Consider the following 25,943-nt stretch of genomic DNA (forward strand, 5'->3'; position numbering starts at 1 on the left):
TTCAAAAGACAGGTTGCTCAATTGCAGTGGGTTAAAGAGTGGTTAGGGGAAGCTTCATGAAGGAAGTGTGAATTATGCTGAGTAACAAAAGGAGCAGAAGAATAAGCAGATACTGGAGTCAGGAACTACGGTAGTCAGGGGGTGATGACTTAACTGCCTGAAAACAGTGATGAAGGGGGAATAAAGCAGTATCACTTTGGAAAGGTGGGTTTAGTAGAGCTTGCTGAGGTTCATGATAGCCCTTGAAAATTCTTAAATTAAGGAGAAAGAATGAAATTTAAGGGACTAGAATAGAAGGCACCATTTGCCTCCTTGAGGCCTCACTTTAAGGAAACAAATAGAATCATTTGAGTCCCATTTAGCATTGTGAACTGAAAATAAGTTTATATCATAATTGGGATTCCTTTAGGAGGAGCATCTGTCCTAATGCAGTAAGTGAAAGATGAGTTAACTGGGAAATTCTAAGACCTGAGGTGATAGTAGAATGATCCAGTGTCTGGGAGCCAGTGAAGAGGATTAGAGAGGAGTGATTAGCTGGTGGTGCTTCTTCAGTGCCATCCGGACAACAGGATTCTCTGACTAACTTTAGACAAATGCCGTAAATAAGTCAGAAATAACCTGTAAAATTGAGAAAGGCAGCTATTTAAGATACCATAAATTGACTTAAAACAGAAAAAGAACATCCCATTTGTTGTTTAATTTGTTTATTCTTCCTGCAGATTTTTAGCCCATAATGAGCTCCCAAGTACAGCTTTTCTCAGTCTTTTTCCTTTGAATTAGAGAACAGGTAACGTTCAGATGTGTAGCACGCTTCATTCAAAGTATATGCACTAGACGTTAAGCTTCCTTTAGTTTCTGAGTTTCCTGAAGTAGCCATCTTTTTTTTTTATCCCTGGGACCTATCACGATGTGTAACACATTTTATGGGCTCCTAAAATGATGACTAAAATGAATGAACTTGACCATGATGACCTATTCACCAGAAAGAATTGGCCTGGGTAATATGACCACTTCTTTATTTATTTTTAAACATTTTTTTTTATTGAGTTATAATCATTTTACAATGTTTTGTCAAATTCCAGTGTAGAGCATAATTTTTCAGTTATACATGAACATGCATATATTCATTGTTGCATTCTTTTTCACTGTGAGCTACCACAAGATCTTGTATATATTTCCCTGTACTATACAGTATAATCTTGTTTATCTATTCTACATATGTCTGTCAGTACATATTTTGAACTCTCTACAAATTTTGAACTCCCAGTCTATCCCTTCCCACCCCTCTCCCCCTTGGCAACCACAACTTTGTATTCTATGAATATGACCACTTATTCTAATCACAACTTTCTTTGTAAATTAGTTGGTATCCTGGTCCACCTCCTACTTATTAATGCTCAGTAAGCCAGTCTTCTGAAGTCTTCTTATGGGTCCACACCAAATTAATGTTTTGTCTGGAATGATCAGTAGTCAATTTTTGTTTTAAAGTTTCTGAATGCTGTTTTTTCTACTGTGCTGTAGAAACTGTCCACGGGTTCCACGTCCATGGATACAGAGGGCCAACCATACTATTATTTTATAGTATAAGGGACTTGAACATCTGTGGATCGAGAAGAGAAGAATCGAGGGACCACTGTATAGACTAGCAGGGAGTTTGGCTAATTCTTTCAGATTGCTGTGTGCTAGTTAATGTGACTTGCCACTTCTTGGTAAGCACTGATTTAAGAGGTTAAGAACTGAGTGAGATCTAAAATTACATGGTTTCCTCTGGCTGCCTTTACTTCCCCCACATTGCACCTGACATCGATTTGAATGGATGGACACGAGAAGACTACTATTAGAGGAAGATGCACTGAGAATTCCAGTAAAGTAATACTCATAACTCACAATATTAACACATTTAGAAGGAAAAACTGCACTGTTTTCATAAAAAAATTAATATCTAGTTCTTGGCTTGTTGTAATGTATATTAGGTTATCTAAGTACAGTGACTTTTCTCCTTCCCTTTCTTCCTCCAAACCTATTATTTCATTCCCAATTTATAGCTCTCTTTTGATTATTTCCATTTTAGATGTCTAATTACATTTTAAAGCATTTAATTCAGAAAGATTATGTATTACAAAAACCAAGATTGATTCTTGATTTATAAAAGACGGTTGAGAGAGTATTGTGTGAATAAAAAGGAAAATGAAGTCTTAATATTCAAAACTTCATAAATAATGCTCTCTATAAAAGAAATTTATTTTAGAGGCTTCATTTTAAAATGTTACATTTACACATCTGGAAGGAGCATTTTTATAATACTTTAAAAGGGGGAAAAAGAATTTATAACTTCTTAATGCTTGTTTTCTTTAATGTCTGTTCTGTGTTCCAGGAAAGTCCTAGCCACTTTTGGCTTTTTGTTATCCTGTTATTTGGGAGTGCTTTTCCCAGACTGCTTAATGAGTGGTAACTGAGCTGCATTTTTTGGAGTACTTTTTGAACTTGATTGCTCTGAAGATAGTCTTTGTATAACCTCTCCTTTTACTGATCCCAAAATGAAGCATGGGATCCCCTTTTCCTTCAGGCCTTCTCCTTTTCTAGAGTCAACTCTTCATTCAAAGCCAGATTTTTATACCTTTCTAGTCTGGGTCATAGTCATTTTTGCCTTTTCTGAACTTGAAGTGCAAGCCTCACCTGCTCTGGCACTTAATAGGCACTCCGGGGTCAGCACGGTTCCCCGTCCGCTGGAATTAAGCCCCACCTCTTACCCCCCAGCTAGATCTCTGCCTCTTGTGTCCTTTTCTGTGCAGCGTGGGTCACATTTCAGTGAAAAGAATGATTGGCTGGCTGACTGAGGTTGCCTCGCCTCTCTTATCTCATCGCTACTAGACTGTCCAAGCCTCTCACTTGGTAGCACTAGAAATCCAGCTGGAGGCAGGGGCAGGAAGAGGGAGGGCGAACCCCGGAGATCACACGGCTGACTTCTCCTCCAGGCCTGAGTAAGCATGGGCCAGGACAATAGTCTCTCTTCCTGACCACCATGTGCGTGCTGGACGTGTATCCTCTGGCCTGTGTTCAAGCTGCTTCTGTGAATATCATTATCCCTTCTTCTATATGCTGTTTTTCTTAATACTTCCTTTTGTCAGTCCTTCACTGATTCTGTCTTTTGGCTTTCTGTCTATCTCAGGTTCCTGAACCCATTAGATTTCTCTCAGAACTTTTCAAGCTCTGTTCTGGTTCCAGCAGTGTCATCTGAACAATCTCATTTATGACAGAGGGGTCCAGTTACTGCTTTTGGCAAGAGTTGTGCAATCGAAGTTTTATCTTATCCATGCTGCAGTTTGATGATTAGAGTCTGTTCTCAGCCTTGAAGGCGTAGTTTGTGAGTGTGCATGTCTGAGTGGAGGCCCAGTGCTCTAGAACTGTGTCATTTTCTAATTATGGCAAAGAGAACTTGTTACTCTCTCCTCAGAAACATATGTGTTCATGCTAGTAGTGCCAGCATTGATGAGTATGATAATTTGAGGTAAAACCTATAATCAAATGAGCTTGTTGTCAAGTTACACCATTTTTTATCTTTCTCTCCTACACTCCCTTTTAATTAATATTTCCCCACATAGTAGAACATGGTCACACTCAGGTTGTCAGATATCTGTTAGGAAAATTCATTACCGGTCTTTTGAGAAAATACACAGTACTCACAAATTCCATTGATTTCCTGGGAAATTTCCAGTTCCAGGAAGTATGGGGTTGATGCTTAGAGTGGTCTGAGTAGAGAAGACAGCTGCCTGAGTAGGCTGTCCCTGAATAATATTGAACATAAAGGCCTGGTAAAGAGCCTTGAAAGCTACAGAAGAATTGAGGGCTTTTGTCTTCTTCACCTAATGAGGATAGCTGTCCAGAATACTGCTGTGTTAAAAAGGAATCTCAGGCCGTGACTGCCCTAGCTTCTGTGATGGATGAGTGGTGAGGTACTCATCAGTAGGGAGGGAAAACGGCTGTATTCCTGCCCGCCCCAGTGTACCTGCCACCCCCGAGTCCAGCCTACACTTAGCAACATCTAGAGAAGTGAATTAACTTCAGTAGGATCGCATAGTGGCTGAACTTTTATTGCAAAATCTTGCTTTCTAATTCTTTTTCTAAGGTGTTCCTCACTGAACCAAATAAAGCAGGTTGTATATGTTTCTTTCTGTAGAGATTTTTTTAGTACTTATGTGAAGGAAATGTAGTAATATCAAAAATATATACTCTTGCAATAGAGTGTTATATGCACATTAAAATGTAACAGAATGATATCAACTTTATTATTTTGCCCATCTGGTGCAATAGTTCTGTAAAATCTGATCACATTTGAAAGTATAAACGAAAGATTTTGACTTTACAAAGGTGGGAGCATGACCCAAATTGTGTTGACATTGGGAACTACTTTACTGAACATTTTGAAACTTAATAATGCATTTTAATGCAGTATGAGAAACACATGTCCCTATGTCCCTTGTAGGAATGATAACTGTTAGTTCCCTGGAGACAGGAGTCATAATTTATTCAATTAGTTTTAAATTCAAGTAGCATAATTTTGTGTGCCGGTGGAAGGTTATGTACTTCTGCTTTTTTAAAGTCAGGCTTTTTAAGATGTAGTTGATACATAGTAAAACTTCTTTTAAGCATACAGTTTGACAAATGTATACAGTATATAACTACTGCCGTACTCAGGATGGAGAACATAGCCATCACCCCCATTCTCATCCTTTCCAGCACTTGGTATTGTCAGTCCTCTTAATTTTACTTTAATTAAAATCTTTCTGTAGTTTTAATTTGCATTTCTCTGATGACTAATGATGTTGAGCATTTTTTCAGGTACTTATATGCCATCTGTATATGTTCTTAGGAGAAGTCTTTTTGAGCTTTTGCCCATTTTTAAATAGAGCTATTTGTCATCTTACTGAGTTTTCAGAGTTCTTTTCTATATTCCAGATCAAAGTCCTTTATCAGATGTATGTTTTACTGATACTTGTCCCCCATTCTTTGGCTTATCTTTTTCTTTAGAAGAGTAAAGATTTTTAATCTTCAACATTTTGTACCTTTATCTTTTTAATTATAACATAAACATAAGACTATTATGATAAATTAAAGAATATTAAAGTATCTTGTTCCCATCTAATCTACCCATCTAGGTATTTAAATATACTAATAATCTAGTGAAAGAAAATTTTAGTGTAATATGCAAAGTATAATTCCTTCCTTAAGAAGTTTATTTTGAAGGTTTCTTTTATATTTTTAGACTAAAATTTCTCTTTATGTTCAAGAGGATAATTAGGAAAAGAAAAAAAAAAGGAATTACCTGTTGAAATACTACAGTTTAACCTGTTTTGCTCTTTTTTTATTCTAGTGTTATCCAAGATAAATTCTGTGGGATTATAAACATCTCAGTGGAGGGCCTACATGACGTCATGACGGAAGACACTGAAACAGGAACTTATAAAGAGTAGGTGGATCATTTAGTTAATTGCCCTTGGACTTGAGTAATTAATTATATCCTACATGATTTTTGTTTACTATAACCATATAAACATGGTATGGTCACTTTTTCATTTTGTCTTTTATAAAGCAAAATCTTGTTATTTTGCTTGTAGTATTATTTGATTTTGAGGTTAGCTTTATTTTGTTATATTGAAATTCTGAATTGGATTTCTTTGGTCTACTCATCGTTTTATGATTTGACATTAGGTGTTTTTTTTGTTTTTTTTTTAATCCAAGTATATTTTAGTGTATAAATTCTTCTTTTAACATGTTTTGAATGTTCTTCTTTTTTTCCAGTAACAATGTTCCCTGCCCTTCAGGCAAGTCATGGGGAACAGGGAATGGGTTAGCATCCTGTATTTGTGTTTGACTAATCACTGACACCTTTAATATATTAGAGGGTCACATGGTACTTGATTACTTCAAAAAGAGAATAGTTAAAATTACAATTGATCCTTGAATAACGTGGGGGCTAGGGGCGCCAACCCTCTGCACAGTCAGAACTTCAAGTATAACTCTACAGTTGGACCTCTATATCTGTGGTTCCACATCTGTGGATTCAGCCAACCACAGATCAGGTGGTACTATAGTGTGTGTAGTACTGTAGTACATATTTATTGAAAAAAATCCACAGTTCAAACCCATGCTGTTCAAGGGTCACCTATATATTCTTCAGGAGTTTAGTTAAAATCATGTTATCAGGAGTGCTGATAATCTAATATTTATATAACTATTAATTTGAAAAAAATTTTAAAGTATTACATCCTTTTATAGTTAGTAGAATTACCACATCTTTCCTCTTAATATTACTGTTAATAAAGAGGATGTTTATATAATGATAAGCAAGTCTTCATGAGGTTCCAAACTGCTTGGCTTCTCTCAGTAATATGCTGAGCCTGTTTTCTTTACGTTTTATAAAACCGTCTATAGCAAATAGGAAAGGTTGCCATTCAAGCCGTGTTATGGAAATATAATAGATATATGTTGTTGAATCTTATTAAACATACATAAATAAAATGTATCCGGCATGAAACTCAACTTTCAGGAACATTAAGGAGTTTGGATGAAGTGGAAATCTCAAACTTTTGTGATTACAAACCAAAAGTAAAAAAAATTCATGCCTGTAGGCAATTTTTTTAAAGTTAACGTAGGGTACGTAATTGTAAATACTGTGTTTTTATACATAATATATGGCAAAATTTACAACTCTTTGTGAAATATTTAGGATATATTCAAATGTTCCTTGTCTTCTTCAGAGTATATAATTTAGTTAGGGGAGGGTATATATAAGACCATAATGAAAATGCAAATAATGAGTTAAAGGCAGTTATATATGTTTTGAACAAAGCACACAAAATAGAATTCCAGATTGTGCTTTAATAGAATGTCAGAAAAAGAAAAGGCACTGTGTGTTACGATCTCCAGGGAGGAATAAGAATTGGGTTGTAGAAAGTAGAATATAATCACGGCATGGTTTAACTGGAAGGGTGAGAGGCAAGAAGTTGTTAGGAATACAGTTTAGAAATTATCTAGTGTAATTTCATTATTTTAAAGATTAGGATACAGAAGCTCAAAAAAGTGCAATGACACAACAAATTAGTGGAAGAGTCAAGACTAGAACCAAGTCTTCTGACTCGATATGCCATGCTCAGCCATGAGGAAAGTTTTGGTTTGGAAAAGAAAAATGTTGGATGCAAGCAAAGCACACTGACTAGGAGACCATTACAGGGATCAAGACTTGAAGGGCCAGACTTGTGGATGAGGGAACATCGGTAGCTGCAGCATATAACCACTGTTTTCTTTTCTTCCCCAGAAGTGAAACAGAAATAAAATTTAGGCTTTTACTAGCATTTTTTTCCCCTTCACTTGATACGTTGCCCCACCAGACAGCACTTCAGAACGGAGCAGAGAATACCAGAGGAAACCTTGGTTCCTTGACTGACGTTCTCCCCTGGGTATTACCCTAACCTGCTGGTCTCAGTGACCTCCTTGAGGTCTTTCTCCAGTTTTCCCTTTCTGATCCATTCTGTTCTGTTTCTTAAAATTAAAAGCCCGCTTCCTTATAGTACAAAGTTGTTGGGGCGCCGTTCTTTGCTGATGCTCAATTTCTATTGCTGGCCTTTTCCTTCCTGGGTTCTTCTTCATTCCCCAAGTATGCCATTTCCTTTCATACACGTTGCTTGACTCAGAAGATTTCGTCTCCTTGCATGTCATGCCCTCAGCCTTGCCCTGCTTGGCAAATACCTACCTCTAAGATCCCTTTCCATACTCTCAGGAAGAATTCATAGCTTCCTTCCCTGTTCCTTCATGGCACTTTGTACTGTTAATATCATCCTTTAAATAGCTGCGTGGAGTCACTAGTGGTCATAGGAGGGTCTGAGGCAAAGCATAAGGAAAGCACATGCTCATTATGACTAAAAACCATTAACACAGGATTGAAGGATTATTTAAACAAGACACCTTGGATGGAGAGACGTGTGGCATCTGGATGTAAAACAGCCCTGAGCTTGCTAACTACCAGGGCGAAAAGAGAAGCATTAGAAATTACCTAGTTCCTGTTTTTAAGCAGAAAGAGGTAGGTGTATCAGGAGAGGGAGACTGTTTCTTGGCCTGAGCCCAGAAATGAAACTTTGTTAAGATTTCTATATAAGGGACTGTAAAAGAGATTTTCACCTGCAAATAAGAGAAACTGAGTAAACTGGTTTTAACAATAAAGAATTCATTATCCCTGACCACAGAACGGCTGCAGGTGAGCGAGAATTAGCTATTTGTGACCTCACAATACCACCGAAGACCCAGGTTCTTTCTGCTCCAGCCCCTCAGCACGTTAACTTAGTATGCAGGCTGCTTCCCTCATCGTCACAGAGTAGTTCTAGGCATTGCAGTTCATGACAGTGCCAGTGCCAATCAAGTAATCTACTTTTTCCTTGTGTCTTTTTTTTCAATTTGTTAACATCATAGGACACTTTCCTAGAAGTCATCTCATCAGACTTCCCTTCTTGTCTAATTGGCTAGAATTTCTTAAACATGCTTCTGTTGAAAGGAGTCATCAACCAGGGAGTGGGATTGCCTTGATTGCTTACTGAGCCACTGGCACGGGGACTGGGATCGGCTTTTTCTGAAGTATATGGTGGCGTGGAAGAGGAGGATAACAAACAAATTCAGGATTCTGTTAGGAAGGAGGGTGATTACATAGGCAACTTAAGTGTCTGCTGCAGAGACTAATGGAATAATATCAGTTCTAGTTTTATTATAACGTTAAGACATGGGTTTGTACAGATTAAATGAAAAATATACTTTTAAAACAAATTATTTAAAAGCTTTCATGTTGCATGCTAATACTGTTGGTTGTGTTTGACATTTGGAGTTTCTTGTTGGGAAAGATTCTGAATTAGCAGCTAGAGTGCCTGGATGTTTTCAGTGGACGAGTGTAAGATGTGAGAGTTGGCTGCCTGTGTTCACATGTTAGTTTTCCCTATTTTAAACTGTTGTTATTTTTCCCTATTTTAAATTGTTGTTATTTTATCATAATTACTATTATTAACATTCATAGCCCACACATTTTAGTTTATTAGAAATCTATTCATTCTCACCATGCCTTTTATGTAAAAATGGTTCCCTGTCTTTAGCCTTTGTCAAAAAAAAAAATGAGATTTGACTTTTAATTGGAGATTTTCCTGCAACAGAGAATTTCTGCTTTGGGCTTTTCAATTCTTTTTTTTTTTTTTTTTCCTTTTTCTGTCTTCTAGAGACCCAAATGAATGCAATTTGCAGAATTGCTAACTAAAAATATTCTGCCCTTTGGGGATATATATATGCATGTGTGTATTTATATCCAGAATATACTTTATTATTAATGTGCTAATAAGTCTTTTAACTTAGGGAAGGGGGAACAAAGAGTTTTTACTATACAAGAAAGTTAACAGATTTTGGAATGCAGTAATAGAATTTTATTTAATAGAAAGCATACTTCCATGGCGATCCAGATTCAGTTCAGATAGAATTCAAGTCTATAGCAGGCTTAAAGTAACTAGTGGTAAGGAACTCCATTTTATCATTCAGTTCTAAAGTACACACTGGGATCTAGACTTTTTCTAGACATTTCACTTTATTAAATAGCTTTTGGGTTGAGATAACAAAGTCATAATTTTCCAATTTTGTGCCAGAGTTCCTTGGCCAACTAATTGTGCTGCAGTATTTTGCAGTTGACCCTTGAACAATGCGGGGGTTAGGAGCACTCACCCTCTGTGAAGTCGAAAATCTGAGTCTACTTTATGGTTGGCCATCCGTACCATGGTTCCTCTGGTTCCACATCCTCAGACTCAGCCAACCACAGATCATGCAGTACTGTGGTATTTACTGTTGAAAGAAATCTTGTATAAGTGGATGCATGCCATTCAAACCCATGTTGTTCAAGAGTCAACTATATATCCTGGTGGGCGAAGGTACGGCAGCTCCAAGAAATTAAGGCCATGCGATGAGTTAGCTGTTGAACTCTTGCTGTTTTTCAGGGCTTCTGATTTCCAGGTTAAGGTTCTTACTGGTTGATCCCACCCAGTGCACTGACTGGGTCAGAGGCAGTTGTTCCAAAACTTATTTTTTCAGTGGTGGAGGATAAGGAGAATAGGACACTCATGTCCCCTGCAAGAGTGAGCCTGAACAGATTTCTGGTGTCAGCACTTGTCCTTAGCCCTGAATCGAAAGTCATTTATGCAGCTCTGAGTCAGGAATTGTCCTTTCCCTGTACTTGCCACGAAACGTAAGAGAAACCAAGCTTTCTTTGCCACGGTTTATTGGTTGGGAACCTGTGACTCTGATAAATCACTGAATTCTGTTTTAAATTAGGAGCAGTGAAGTTCGTTCCATCAACTTGATTCACTAGACAATATTCATAACTTGTCTCCCTGGAACTAGTGTTGACTGAATAGGAAACTGTATTTATATTATCTCTGCTAATGGTGAAGAGCAGTGATACAGATAATCAGAATAAAATGATTTATAAGTGTCCTGCAGGTACAAGTGCTGTCACGGACAGCTTCCTTATACATAGTAATGTCAGTTGGAGAACAAAGTAGATTTTTCCATAATTAATAGTGTTTTAATGATGTTATTGTTTAAATTATTGCCACTGTTATGAAACATGTATAATAATCTAGACAAATGGAGATTAGTGGTAAAAGACAAAGTATTAATTTTAAGTGTTTGTAAGTATCATTCTTCTTTGTATATACCTTGCCTAATCAAGTAATTTATGGTTCAAAAGTGGCCTATAAATAAATTTCTTACAACTTATTCCCTAAATACTCAAGTAAAATGCTCCAAATATTTTTGGTGTGGTCCTTTTTGAAGTGAGGTATCTTTTTATAATTACATTTTTAAGATTACAAGTCCGATTTATCTTGCTGTTTCTCACATTTTGGTACATAGATGTATTACTGTTCTCAGTATTTTGAGGGTTTGTTTTATGTTATAGACATTTTTAATTTATTTAAAACTTTTTTTTTTAAACTATAGCTGTATGTTAATGTCTCATATTGAAGAACCAAAAGTAACAGAAGATGAAGAGCCACCCACAGAACAGGATAAGAGGAAAAAGATGGTAAGTTACTAAAGTAGTTCCTAAAATCTGGGAGAACCATATGTCATCATTATATTCTGGAGGTCTGAAAATATATGGTGGTCCGTTCATTCATCTATCAACCCATCCCTCCATCTATCCATTCATCTATTCATTCCTATTGCAGAATTAATGTCAGCTGACTGAATTTTGAAATTCAGGGTGTACTCTTTAAACAAATAAATTATATTCCTAGTACTGGAAGTTGAGTTTGAGTTTAACTGTTGATCTGAAATAATTGTTTCTTGTCTTAGCAGAGGGTTTATTCCTTTACTTATAGAAACTATGTGACCTTCAAACTTCATTTAAGTTTCAATGCTACTTCTTCTGTTTTGAGGAGACTTTGAAATATCATTATTCCTTGTTATTTCATGGAGCTTGTAATGAATTTTTTCTGAAATACATCACAAGCTTTTATTTAAAATGCCTTTAAATTAACTGCTAAATTGTTTTGAACACCATTAATTTTCACTATAAGAATCTGATAAGAAAAAGGAACAAAAAATAAGAAACATCTAAAATATCTTACCTTTAAAATTATAATCATGAACTTTTAAATACTTTGACACATGAATGTAAAATAGGTACATAAATCAACTTTCTCCTTTTTCTCTTGGAATCTCCTCTAGTCTCCAGACCTTACCAGTTACTAACTTCATTGTGCCTTCTTTCCTCATTTGCAAATGAGATCAACAACAGTATCTACCTCAAAAATAGAATAAGTTAACATATAAAATGGTCATGAGATAATGCTGAACACCTATTAATTACTATGGAAGTGTTAGCTATCATTACTTCAGTCTGCGCATGATATTCAGTCCTTGAATTACCCCACGATTATCCTCACGGGCCTCACACTCAGCTTATAGCTAATATGCACGGCTCTGACAGCCTTCTTTTAAACTGTGTTTGCGTTTAATCCATGTTACTTTGCTTTTATGCTCAGTATCATCTCCCTAGCAGCTAGTGTAGAGGAAAGGACAATATCCAAGAATTCATAAAACCTGAATTCTGGTCCTGTTGGTATGCTGTTGTGACCTTGAGCAAGTCACCTTGTCTCTGGAGAACTGTTTCCTAACTTGAGAAGTGAGTGGGAAATTGGATTAGTGGATTCCCAAGGGCCTATGAGCTAAAAATTGTTTTTTTTAAAGCTCTTAATGCCATTTCTCTTTTCCTTCAATATGTAGTGTCCTAGTGAAGTTTTCAGTTGTGAGTATAACTCTGGAAGTATTTCTCCTATGAAGAGAGACTGCTAAGCAGTATCCTAAAAAAATGGGAAGTGTTTTTTCTTCACTTAGAGTGATGATAGTCTTTGGTGTAACATAAGTGTGTCTTTCCCCTCTTTCACTTCCACTCTCTTAAGCCTTGAATATATAGTTGGTGTTACAGGAGAATATAATAGCGTTTTTCTTAATAAGGTTCTGAACTTGTAAATGCGTAGTTAAAGTGTTCTGCTTCCTTTCGGTCATCAGCTTTTGTGCATACTTTAGAAACACAGTGAGTGTGATGAGTCTGCCCTTTGCAAATCAATCTACCCAGATCTGTTTTTCATTCCATAAAGAATCCTCAGTAACAAAATATGGTATTAATTTTAATTCTAACTTTATTTTTAAGGTAGGTGAAATATGATCTCAAAGAGCAGTGTAAGAACATAGTTTAAGGAATAACCCTTACAGTTCCTTGATTCAGTTTTGTGGTCCTAAATTTCATTTGAGAGCTCATTTTTTTTATCATTATTATTCTATTTTAGGTAGTATTGATTTACAGAACAACTTTTATTTCTTAAAGTGGCTGCTTTTGTTTGAAATTAGTCATCACGGTGTGTATTTGATGTAGGTTTATATTGTCATCTCTGTTAAGATTTCCAGTGCCTTAGACCTAAAATTTAGTCTTATGCTAATGATATCACAGTGTTTATGATTAATTCTGGGATTATGTATCTTAGCCTTGACTAAATCTTAATTATGAATACAGTGCTAATTTTTCAGTAATTTTTCAATAACAGTTACTTTCATTGTATCTTGAGGGTTACAAGAATAAATTATATATTTCTGCAGTAATTATATCATCATTCTTGTACTACGATATCTTTAAAATTAGAAATTTTTTTAAGAACTATCTGGATGTGTCTTGATTGTAATTTCAAAGGGAAATGTTTACTGGTAAATGATTATTTAAAATAAAAACTGGTCTAGCTAGCATCAAGGGTTTTTTTTTTATTTTAAAATGAAATTTTTATTTACTTGGAAGAAAAAGTATAGCTGCTTGATTCCAAGGTTACATAATTGAAAGTTTTATTTACTTACTGTCATTGTTGTCTTAAAGTGGCCCCTGAAGTGTGGTGCCTTCATTTCAGTGGCTGCTTCAGTAGAGGAAAGCAGTGGTGATTGTAATTCAGAAAGGTGGATGATTAATATTATATCAAGTGTGCCAAGTGATTTTCCACACATTTTTGAGAATTCTCTATGTTTTGTCATAAGTAACAGTGAAATTTCCTTTCAGGAAAACTATTAAGCTGTCCAGACTTTTGATCATGTGCTTTTTTAATCTAGCTCCACTCTGTACAATCCATTTTGGGGAGACTAATATTGAGAAGATTGAACGTGTCTCGGGTGTTTCATTTCACTTCTAAGTTTCCTCTTTGTCTGGTATGCTCCAGTAGTAGAATCGTGATCATTTCATGACCTCTTCTATGAAGAATTCAGCTAATACATTAACATTTTAAGTTGCTTATAATTTCTTTTTTGTGAAGTGTGACATACTAGGCATTTATAAGTTGTAACTTCTCAAATTTAAGTTTTTGAGCATATTAATGCTTTCTGGCAACGTTATGGTACCTGCTAAGAAAGCATTATAATGAAACATTTGATTATTAATGTGTTGATGAGGTTATTTTTCATTATTGTTTCCTGTTACACAGTTCTCAGTTTAAGCCCTAGAAATATTTTGATAATCTGTTTCTGTGAATAGTAATCCAGTTGTCTGTATACTTACAAGAGGCTTTAATTGATAATGTAGTATAGAAGAATGGAACACTATTAAAACTATACTAACTTCTCATTCACTGGTGCTTAGTAGAAGCAGTAGTACAAAGATCTATCTAAACATCGTCCGTACAGTCTTGTGCTCTTGCTGTCGCACAGCTGTGCAAATTGATAGTATGTTAGGTTGGGCTGCATTTTACTTGATAAACTCATGGCCAGAATCCTAAGTCTCAGAGCAAATATAATGAACCCTGAGCATGCCTTGCCTGTTGCCTTAAAGTGAGTCTCCTGTGCTGCTATTGCAAGTATAGGGCTGGATCAGAGAGGGACAGAAGTACTGCATGGTGGGAATGGAAGTGTCTGAAAATCATAGCTGACAGGTGGCTGATATTTCCTCTTTCTGAGAGCAGATGAACTGCCTTCTCCTCCACTTCTGCACCTGCCTCCCCATCTCTTCTCCCCTACCCCGTCTCCTCGTCTCCTCCTCTCTTCATCTCTCCCTGGAAACTTAACTTGCTTGACTATAAAATCCAGCAGCTGTCCTCAGACTTTTACTTGGTAGAATATGGAGTACGTTATTGGAGGGAAAGCTACCCTATTATCAGAGGAAAATATCAGAGGAAAATGTTGTTTTGTAAACTTTTAGTCCAAATGAAATGTCAGCAGGGTGCAGTATAGTAGTGGTTCCGGGGGATGTTATTAACTCTCCCTGAATGATTTTGATAACTGAGAACCAGTAGGATGATTCTTTTGTCTGCTCCCAACTGCATCTAGAAAAACTCAGCAGAACTAGTAGAAAGAATTGTATTTGATTGTCACTAACAAGGTACTGTCTTCTTCTTAATTAAATGTCAGTGTCTTGAAATGCATGTAAAAAGACATTTTTGTTCTATAAATAATAATCAGAGATTAATCCATTAGTTTATTGGTGGTTTCAAAACTGCATTTTGAGAATCCTTGCTCTATCACATTCAGTGATCAAGGTAAATTATACAATTGTTGAAAATACTCTCTACTATTCAACTGGGATGAAATGCCATGCTGATTATGAATTAGAGCTTTTCGCATGTTCTCAGTTTGCCCAGTTTCATTACATTTTTCACCTCTACATTCGTGCTACATCTTGACCCTATCCTGATTTGGAACTGGTCCTCATTTAAAATCCTGAACTCTGGCATTTCTCTCTCATCACAGCCTCTTCTTCCTTATTATTCCTTTTCTCCTGGTAAATCTGTCTTGTACCTTTATCTGGAGCACTGTAACTTGTCCTTATTTTCATAATCACTTTCCCACCTTTTAACCTTGTTTTTCTACTATTTTAAACTCCAGACAAACCATACCTTTTGTTCCCCTGCTTTAGATCTACTACATTTTTGCACCTGGGAATCAAGCACACATGTTCCTTAAAAGGTCCACATATTATGTAGGTGCACAGCCAGGGAATCACTGCAATAAGAGTTTAACTCCTTGACAGTCTTTTACAGACCCCTGTAGTCTGACTCCAACCAGCCCTTTGAGCTTTGTCTTCCTTTCTCTCCACACTGTCTCCTAAACCAAATAATTTGTCTCTGTTCATATCTATGTTTTCTTGTCTCTGTTACACAGCTCATACTAGTCCTTCCATATGGAGTAGCCCCATTATCTTCTTGGTCTCCCCTCAGCTTACTTATTTGCCATTTTTCCTCATGAGGCACCCTCTCCTCTCACTTGATTACCCTTCCCATCCATGTCCAGTTACAGAAGTGATCTTGCCCTCTGCTAGACCTCTGTAGCACCTTCTTGATATGTTTTGACTGCCTGTGCCACCTTCATTTTTAAAAAGGCATTGGCGGTCACAGTATGAAGGATAGTGATCCCTGAGTAACAGAAAACACACAGTGTGAGTTCTCTGATTGCCACAGCTTACTTACTACGTTGAGTTCCCAGGGAGTGGCGCAGGGAGCCCAGTGGTCTCTCTGGTTGGAGGAGAGGAAGCTGAAAGTCTGAGGACACCAAAGTGGCTCAGGTTGCCAGGAAAGAGGGAGCTGCTCACACAGAATTCTGGGGATCTTCAGTGGGTCCCCTGTCAGTCTTCACCAGAATACTAATTAGCACATTACAAGTGCAGAAGTTACCCAAGTTCAGAGAAAGAACCTCCAGAAAGGATTGTTAAGGGAACAGTACTCAGAGCCGATACAGAGCCAGGAGGAGTCCCCATGGTCAGAGTGGAAACCTCAGAATTCACAAAATATTAGGTAGAGGACTCAGAATTGTATTGCCTCGTAGTGGAGCAAAATCTGAAAGAATCAAACGGTTTTCAAGAAACACAACTATGTTCTAGAACAAAATTCAGGACTATAGAAATAGAAAAATTTCCAATACCCAGCAGGGCAAAATTTGCAATGCCTGGCAACCAATAAAAAACTACAGGCATGCAAAGAAGCAGGAAAATACAATCCATGCTGAGGGGGAAATATTAATTGAAACTACCCAAGACAAGGTACTATGGTAGAATTGGTAGAGAAGATTATTACAACAAGTTTTTGTAACTGGGTTCCCTGTGTTAAGAAACTAGAGGAAAGATTGAGTGTGTTAAGTAGATATATAGGAGATATTTTTAAGAAACTCATATCAAACTTCTGGGAACTAAAAACTACAGTATCTGGTGAGATTAATGTAGATTAGATATTGTAGAAGAAAAGATTAGTGAGCTTGAAGACACAGCAATAGAAACTGTCCAAAGTGAAGCAGAAAAAAAGAGTTGGGAAAAACAGAGCTGTGGAATATCTTCAAGCAGCCTAATATACAAACAGTTGAAATCCTCAGATGAGAGAAGGGAGAGCAAAATAGGTATTTGAAGAAATAATGGCCAAATTGTTTCTAAATTTTTGAGCTCACAGATTGAAGAAGCTCAGAGAAACCTCAAGGCCAAGAAATTAGAGAACTACACCAAGGCGTATTATAATTTTGTTACTTAAATCCAGTCTTAATTAAAGAGAAAATCTTACAACAGGGGAAAAAGGCACGTTATATAGAGAAGAAAAGAGATAAGCATGATAGCAAACTTGTCATCTGAAACAATTCCAGCAAGCCAGCAGCAGAGCAGCATCTTTAAAGTATTGAAAGAAAAGAATGATGTCTTATTTTCACATTACTGAAACAATCTTTTGATGCAAATTTTTACTACTGAGAATAAAAATTGTTTTATTTAATCTCTACTTAATTTGTAAAATTTTCAAATTTTGATAACAGTGGAAAATGTCCTGTCTTCTGTTTTTTCTTTATTCAATAATATGAAATATTTACAGGCCATTAACATAACCTATAACTGTATCTTAGATGGCCCATGAGAATCTATTGTACTGATTGTCACATTTATCTCACTTACATTACTGGATATTTTTTGTGCTACTGCTTGAATAAAACTAAAAGTATAGACTTGAATGATCTTTAATGATTAACACAGAAGTGCTCATATTTGTTACTTTATGGTTTGCCATCTGACTTTCTTTTCCTCTTCAGAACTGCTCAGATGATCTCATTTTTTTCTTTAGTCTTTGATACATAGTGATCTTTAAAGTTTGTAGATAGATATTAGGAAAAAGCCACTAAGAAGCTGGTTTGTTAACAAGAAAATCAGGAAGGTCCAAATTGTTCATTATGTTTTTATTGATATCTATTAAAACCATTATAAATAGGTAAAATTTGTCTTTGTTCCTCTGTCTCCTAGAAAATTTTAAAACTTAATTCTTAAACTTTTTAACATTAAAGAACAGTTTAAAAAATAGTGATTACAAATTATTGCTTCTTATTTTACAAGTAAAACAATTGTATTATTTAAAGTAATTTTTGTTCATATTACTTATTTGCTGTCACTTATTTTTGGTTGTCATTTAATATATTTTCACCAGTCTGATTATCTTAAGGTCTAGCTTATTAAAAATGTGTGCAAATCCTCACACTCCTCCATTCTCTTAAAATCAAGTCTCTGTTTACTCTTAGTCAGGTACTGGGTGATTCTCCAACTGCTTATCTTGGCCTCCACCCAATGGCAGTAGAGTAGCATCTTCAAAATGAATGATTTTTCTTTTTTACTCATTCCACATGGATTTTTGAATGCTCACCATGTGCAAAGCAGTGATGTTTATGATCAGTATTTTCTCTGCTAACATGTATATCTACACACAGAACTAATTTTCTTGTGTATATTGATCTATACTACATATGTATTCTTTAAAACTATTCAATGCCATTATTCTGTTACAAAGCCAGTTTCTTAAAATAGGATATACTTGTTTTTATCTATGCTTTGCTCAGATTCAGCCTTCTTTGATTGACTGTTATCCTGCTTTTAATATATCCTTACTGTCATTTCTAGGTGATGCTAAAACATATAAAAGGCTGTCCTAGGACACATAACTTTACCTAAGTCTGGCTATATAAAAAATACTAAATATTTCAAAGTTTAATTTAACATAGCTTTCTTTACAAGTGAGACCCTCAAAATCGGTGTTAAACTTACCCCAAATCTTAAAATACGCTTTTGCAGTGGTTATCAGCTCTCACAAACTGTAGAATTGCAAGTGACATTAAATCATCCATGAGGATAGGAAATAATGACTTGAAATAATCCAACTGAGATGCAATAAAGACACAAATTGATAGCCAGGCATCCTCCTGAGATAGCAGTTCTTCCCTGTGATAGTGCTAAAATGTTAATCAAAAAATAGTCTGAGGTCCAGAGGTTAAGATCTTTCACAGTAGGCTACATAGTAGTAATCAGAACACACTGGAAAAGCAAATTCTATTGAACATGCCCTTGGTACTAAATAAAGTGATGGCTTCTAAGTTTTTGTTGTTAGTTGAGATTTCAGATTAATTGTCTGCTGACATCAGTATTGTTCTTAAATATTGCAAAACAAGCAGCCTCATTATTTCCTCATTATTTACTTGAATTGTTATTAAAAACCTTCATCAGGAAGAGTTCAATAGTTTGCCACTTCTCCGTTGGAAACTTTGGCAGTGTGGTATTGATACCAATATAAATTAAGTCTTTGTTTATAAATGAAGAATATAGCCTAGTTTGGGAGAACTTATGTAACATTCCAGTGAACATTAGACTGTTTTCTTGACAGTTTTGCTTTCCTCTTCTGCTTCTTTCTTTTTCTCAGTAAATATCAGTAATGCTAGTTGTCTTTTTATAAGGAGTCTATCTCCAGTTCTCTGTTCATTTCCATTGTTCTATGTATTCAATAGAGTGCTGGAAATCCTAGCCAGAGCAGTAAGACAAGAAAAAGAAATTAAAGGCTTACAAATTGAAATGGTGGAAGTAAAATTTTCCCCACCTGCGGATGACATGATCTTATATATAGGAAACCCTAAAGACTCAATTTAAAAAAAACTGCTGTGACTAATGAATGAATTCAGTAAAGTTGCAGGATACAAGATCAATGTACAAAAATCCGTGTGTTTTCTATATGCTAGTAATGACCTAGCTGAAAAGGAAATTAAGAAAACCCTTAAGTAGCATCCAAAAGAATAAAATACTTAGACATAAACTTAACTAAGGAAACAAAAGACTTATACACTGAAAACTACAAAACATCCATTAAAGAAAAGACGCAAATAGATATCCATGTTCATGGATTGGAAGACTTAGTATTGTTAAGATGTTCATGCTACCCAAAGTGATCTACAGATTCATTGCAATTCCTATCAAAATCCCAGTGGCATTTCTTACAGAAATGAAAGGCACAGTTCCAAAATTCATGTGGAACTACAAAAGATCTTGAGTAGCCAACCGAAACAGTCTTGAAAAAGAACAAAGCTGGAGGCATAACACTTCCTGATTTCAAAATATATTACAAAGCCACAGGAATTGTAATAGTATGTTACTGTCGTAAAGATAGATAACCATTTTTTTGGAGTAGTTTTAGGTTTACAGAAAGGTAACAAAAATAATACAGCTTGTTTTCATGTGCCCTTCATCCAGTATCCCCTAATGTCAACATCTTACATTAACATTGTACATTTATCAAAGCTAAGAAACCAACTTTGATATATTACAATTAACTAGACTTGAGATTTATATAGGTTTCACAGTTTTCCACTAATGCTCTTAGTTGCAGGATTCAATCCAGAATACCACACGTTACATCTAGCCTGGGTCTGTTTCTTTAAATAGTTTTCTGTCTCTTCCCAGTATTTCCATATTGTCATTTGAGCCTCAATATTGCTGCTTTTGTTTTCCTTGTAGCAGGTTTTTATCTCCTCAGATTTGTGCATCTAGGCAAACCTGCATGTAAGCAAAGATAATTGCATCTGTTAGAAATATATGAGAAAGATGAATAAATAATGGGATTTTGTAAGATTCTGCTGTGAATACTTGTTTAAATTTGGGCATATAGGTGCCAAACTGTTTTGACTGTTCACTTTCAGAAGTTAATTCCTTGCCTTCCAGTGTGTTCTTGGTGGTTGAAGCTGCCAAGATTTCTGACCTTTCTGGTTTATGACCTGTTGCTGTCCATGTCCTCCAGTGATAACATCTCGCAAAATACATAACAACCAGAATATTGCCGTTAATGAGTCAAGATATAGAACATTTCTATCAGCACAAGCCCCCTCATTGCCCTTTTATAATTAAACCCATTTCCCTCTTGCCCATGCCCCCTCCTTTTGATTGGTATTATGAGTGATTTCTATTGAAGACTGGACATTTTTGGTATTATGTTATGAGACTCTGAGTCTTATTTTAGCCAGCTTCTTCTGACACTGCTCTGGCAGGAGAAGTGGGTGTCCCACTTTAGTACTGCCAAAGAGGGGAAGAAGGTCATGTTCCCCACTAGGCCTCCACTGGTACCTCCTTGGGTGAGGACGGGGAGAGTTTAGGATCCCCCAGGGCCTCCGCAGATATGGGGGGGGTTGAATCCTTGTAATAACCCAGTGTGAGTGAGGATGGGGCCACAGCTTATTCTGTGGTGTTTGGCTGAAGTAGAGCAATCATTGTCTAAAAGTTTTGTCTTGCTATGTGGTCCCTTTCCTGGTCCTTTGGCTAGAGAGCAGGCTTTCTGCTGGAGCTTTTTTTGGTCTGTGTTCGTTGGCGTTCCAGGTTGCTGGCTTCTTTAGCCCCAAATCTGGGATTTATGAGACAAGAAGAAAGGACACTCAGCACTATGTCGTTTCTTTGGTGTTGGACTCCCTGGTCAGCCTGCTTTCTTCTCTCCACCTTTTAGAGTCTCCTTATGTTTGTTTGTACGTAGTGTCTGACAGCAGATTCATCTTCCTAGTTTAATTTACTTATTATATTAGAAAATGAATTATCTTTTCCAGAACATGCAACCTGGTAAATGTGGTACGCATTCTGTATTTTTTTACGTTAAATCAGATAATTAGGTTCATTATGTTGTGTGGACATTTGTATAAAAGTAGTAGTTCTGAAAATGCTATTAGTGACTTCAGAGTCTCTTAATTCTAGTGACCATAGGCATTTTTGCATTCAAAGAAATTATATCTGGATTTTTAGTGCATGTGCAGTCATCAGTCTTCTCTAGAGAATCATTTGGTTAGTTGTTTCATATATTTCTTCAAAGAAGGTATTAATAGCCATGATTAATGAGTGTCTACATCAAGCCAAAACAGACATCTATTAGCTAATGTATAGGGTTTTTGTTGTTTTTTTTTTTTTACTAAAAAAGTGGTTGTTTTTTTTTAAAAGATCTTTTAAGGTACACAGTTGGAGATTCTGTATGTTTTTAAAAATTCCTTCATCCCTCCACAACAAAAGAGATAAATACTTTTAATCTTCTCGTGATTCATCAGTACACGTTTAAAAATATACTGATGTAGTGTTATGCTATATCTGGTGGGTTGACTATGGTGATACTTTTCCTTTTTATTAATCTGTTGGAAATTGAAGAGTGGAGATGTGATAACTTAACTGTTCACAATTTTCTAGAGCAAATTGAATCAACAGTTAAGCCACACTCTTAAGCTTTGTTTCAGTAGTTGGAGTGACTTCTTGAACGTCAACTTCAAGCTCAGCTTCTTTTCACTCATACTGTAGCAGGTGGTTTTAGTTACAGATAATTCATGATATTTCCACAAAATTCACATCCTCTTTAGGAAGAGGTCTATTTCTTAGTAATTAAAATAATATCGAACATTATTGCGTGTTGCTTAAGCGAGCAGATATTGTTAAATGTTCATCTTCGATTTCTATGGGTTTTGTAGAGTGACATCTTCAGGCTTGAGAATGCAGGGCTTTGTGTCCGCAGTTCTTGGTGTTCTTTCTCCTCTCCGTCCTCCAGGGGAATGAGTATTGAAATTACCCTGGCCTTGGATTTACCGTGTAGCTCTGGAATGATCACATAAGGGGTTTGATTTCAAATTCATGCCTCCTATGTCTCTGCCCCTCGGTTAACATTTTCTACTTGTGGTCATTACTTTAAAGTCTGTGTGCTTGGCTCAAACAGCAGATATGACTCAGCTACTTCCCCTACTAGAAGAGAACTGAGTCTCAGGAAAGAAGAGTTTCTCACACAGAAACTTAAAGCCTTGTATGCACTCAGCATTATTGATAATGAGAGCTATGTACAGCTTAAAGCAACGGTCTGTTATTTTTCAATTCTTAAATTATAAGGAACTCAAATACTGATAATACTAGTGGTGATGATGTCACAAGCTAAAACATAGCAGAAACAACTTGATAATATGTATCAGGAGTCGTGAAATTGTCTGTGCACTTTAATTTAGTAATTCTTCGGAGGCAGTGATTGATTTCCTCAAGAAATAATCTGAAATGTAGAGGAAAGCCTGTATACATAACAACATGGAACAGTGTGGAAGATTACTGAGCAACATTATAGTTAAAACTATTTAAATGAGACCATGATTACTTCAGCATGCCTGTAATAAAAAAATTATGACATAAATAGATTAAGAATTCTTAAAATGTGTTAGGGTAGAATTTTTTGTGTGATAATAGAAATGCAAAGAGCAGTTCTGATTGTGTATGTATGTGTATGTACGTATGTGCGGGCCACAGGCACAGAAAGGGCGAAGGAGGCCAGAATGTTTTCTGTTGTGATTGTTAGCTTTAAGAAGTGGATGGATGGGTTATTTTTAATTTAGTTGTATTTCTTTTGTTTAGCCTAGTCAGAGAGGAGGAGCACGTGTTTGGGTTGTTAAAATCTATTTTTATTTATTATTCTTTTCTTTTTAACCAGAAGCATATAAATAGTGTAGCCATCCAGGATAGGCCAGTGTTTCCTCTGTCAGTCCTGAGGGCCTCACTGAGCTGCCACAGCAGAGTTCCTCACAGGAACTCTGGACAGTTGTGTTTAAACGCTCTTTGGCATGTTCTGTTCCTTTCTACTGGGTTTTGATTCTTTACATAGATTGACTGTTGAGAAATGGGTCTCATCAGACAGGTTGTGCTCAGAGGCCCCAGGGAACTGAGGTTACACTAACTGAATGACGTTTTCTGTTCCACAGTGAGGCTGCTTTAGAATCCGTTGTAGGAAGGGGGGGCAGAAGCAGTTTTGTTGCTGTAAAAGAGATGACAAAGAATTGAGTCGCCCGCACGTTAAGAGGGACTCGTCTTGCCGCTCTGACCCAGTGTGGCTCCTCTCTGTCCCGCAGCTGGCCCTGAAGGACCCGGTGCACACCGTGTCACTGCAGCAGTTCATCTACGAAAAGCTCAAGGCACAGCAGGAGCTGCTGGGAGAGCAAGGCTTCCAGTCCCTCATGGAAACGGTGGACACGGAGATCGTCACCCAGCTACAGGAGTTTTTGCAGGGCTTCTGAGAGCACGTGGTGTGTGGCTGAGGAACCCAGCCTGCCACCCGTGTGTGAGAGCCTGCTGAGAGGATGGAGAAATCCCTTGTGTGTGAAAAGAAAGATGCCAAGACCACACTTTTTACTAGAAAATTCAGCAAATAAATGTAAATCCTACATAACTAAAATCACAAACCTATTCCTCAAAAGAATTTAATTTTATATTTATGAGGGGCCCTGTGTTGACTAGAGGTAGATTTGACAACAATAGCTGCTTAGTTTCCTGTTAAGAGGAGAAACTGTTTGTTACCTTTTAATCATGTGCTCTTAACACTTGAGAAGAAGGTTAATGCCTGAGATGATTTTCTGCAACCAAAATTAGTACAATTTGGCTGCCTTATCCCTTTTTTAAGCTAATGAAACTGCTGCAAGTTTGAAAAGTGACAAAGCTGTTCAGATGATGCAATTAAAGAAATTTGTGCACCACACAAATGTATGTAACTAGTGACAAATACACTTTACTGAGACGATCTTGCAAGAGAGTTGCTTTCATCTGACATTGAAATCCCGTTTTATCTGACAGATGCTTTTATTTTCATTCTAGTAATTTGATATGGGAATTAGTAAGGATTTTTTTTCCCCTCTCATTTTATTTTCAGTAATTACCTTTAGTCTTTAAATGCACATTGTAAGGCCCGTAGAAGTGAACGTGTGGTACTGCAGTGCCAGGTGGGAGACCTCTGGCCGTGATCTGGGGCTAGTTCCTTTGTTACTGCTGGAGGCCAGGAGCCCTGTGAACACTGAGACGGACCGGCCACCCACAGCCCCCCATGCTGGGATGTGGCTGTGACAGGCTGTTCAGCACTTAGCTGTCTCAGGTTCCTCAGTGCAGGTGTGCATCCGGACCTGGATGATAAGGGTACACCTGGAGGGCCCTGCAGCAGTCCCCAGGGTGCCATCACTCATGTGACAAGTCTTCCTTCCTTACTCCTCCAACATGCAGTACCAAAAGTGGGGAAAAAGGATAAAATAAAAGCCTTACTTTGTTTTACTTGCCATGGATTATAAGGAACCATTAAAGCATTTTTAAGGAAATATTCAAAAGGTAGGTTGGAAAATGTCTGATCTTTCTATAGAAAGTTGAGTACAGTATGTAACTGCAGGAAACCCACTGCCCCTTTGTAAGTTGTGGAACCCAAAAGGTATGGAAATATTTGATGTTTTCAGCAAGAGAAAGAAAATATGGTCCAAATTAAATTTTCCAAAGATATCTCATCTCTGATTTGTCTGATTATTTTTCCTGCCCCACACAATATGAGTTCATAAAAAGTGCCCATTGCATTTTAAAGGGAAGTTTCCTTCACACTCTGGCGTTGACTTTGTCCTAGTGGCCGCAGTGCTACGTGTAGCAAATCCTAGCTTCCCTTCAGTTTCTTTTCATTCAAAGAAGGTTCTTTAATATGATATTTGTTTATCATCACTCAGACCTCAGGGCTGATCTGAGAAGAATAATTTCTTTTTGTTGACTTAGTGGTTTTTATTTGAGGCGCTACTCCCATTAGTGTTACCAGAAATGCACAAACATGCTCCCATTTTTCAGTTATAGTAAAATACTCATTTTTCCAATTCCGGACAGATTTTGTTACAGTTTTATAGCAAATATTACTGAAATAGCCACCCTGCAAAAAAAAAGTAAAAAACTGAACTCAGGGAGAGAATTTGGTTCTTTTTTTTTTTTTTCTTTTTTTTCTCTTCTTTTTCTTTTTTTTCTTTTTCTTTTTTTTTCCAGCTGAAAGGTTAAAATAGGCTTTGTAAATAGCTCAGAAAAAAAAATTATTGTATCTTGAATTTTTAAGTGCTCAATTAAGACATAAAATGTAATTATTGATTTACAGAATTCTGTTCATTAATGCAGCCTTATTGCAAACATATTGTTTTGTACAAACAACTTGGCCAGGCCTCTGGTTCAGCTGTGCCTCCTAATACAAGGTAATGATGATTTCTTTTCCTTAAACGTACGTCTTTTCTGTTTATTTTATTTTCCAGAGACTTGTCCCAACCTTCTGACAAAGGCCTATGTAGCCGAC

At 36.6% G+C, this 25,943-nt stretch overlaps 1 protein-coding gene across 2 annotated transcripts in view; it reads left to right on the forward strand.

Moving 5' to 3' along the window:
* IPO11 (importin 11) overlaps positions 1-25,131 on the forward strand; it is a 177,358-nt gene extending 152,227 nt beyond the window's left edge. For both annotated transcript variants that reach the window (XM_045525079.2, XM_010966247.3), the window contains exons 28-30: positions 5,372-5,467; positions 11,017-11,101; positions 23,722-25,131. In XM_045525079.2, coding sequence (XP_045381035.1) covers positions 5,372-5,467; positions 11,017-11,101; positions 23,722-23,886 — 346 coding nt within the window. In that variant the 3' untranslated portion in view covers positions 23,887-25,131. The remainder of the gene's footprint in view (positions 1-5,371; positions 5,468-11,016; positions 11,102-23,721) is intronic.
* Positions 25,132-25,943: the final 812 nt, after the last annotated feature.

This window comes from Camelus bactrianus, chromosome 3 (genome assembly GCF_048773025.1).
Source record: "Camelus bactrianus isolate YW-2024 breed Bactrian camel chromosome 3, ASM4877302v1, whole genome shotgun sequence".
NCBI lineage: Eukaryota > Metazoa > Chordata > Mammalia > Artiodactyla > Camelidae > Camelus > Camelus bactrianus.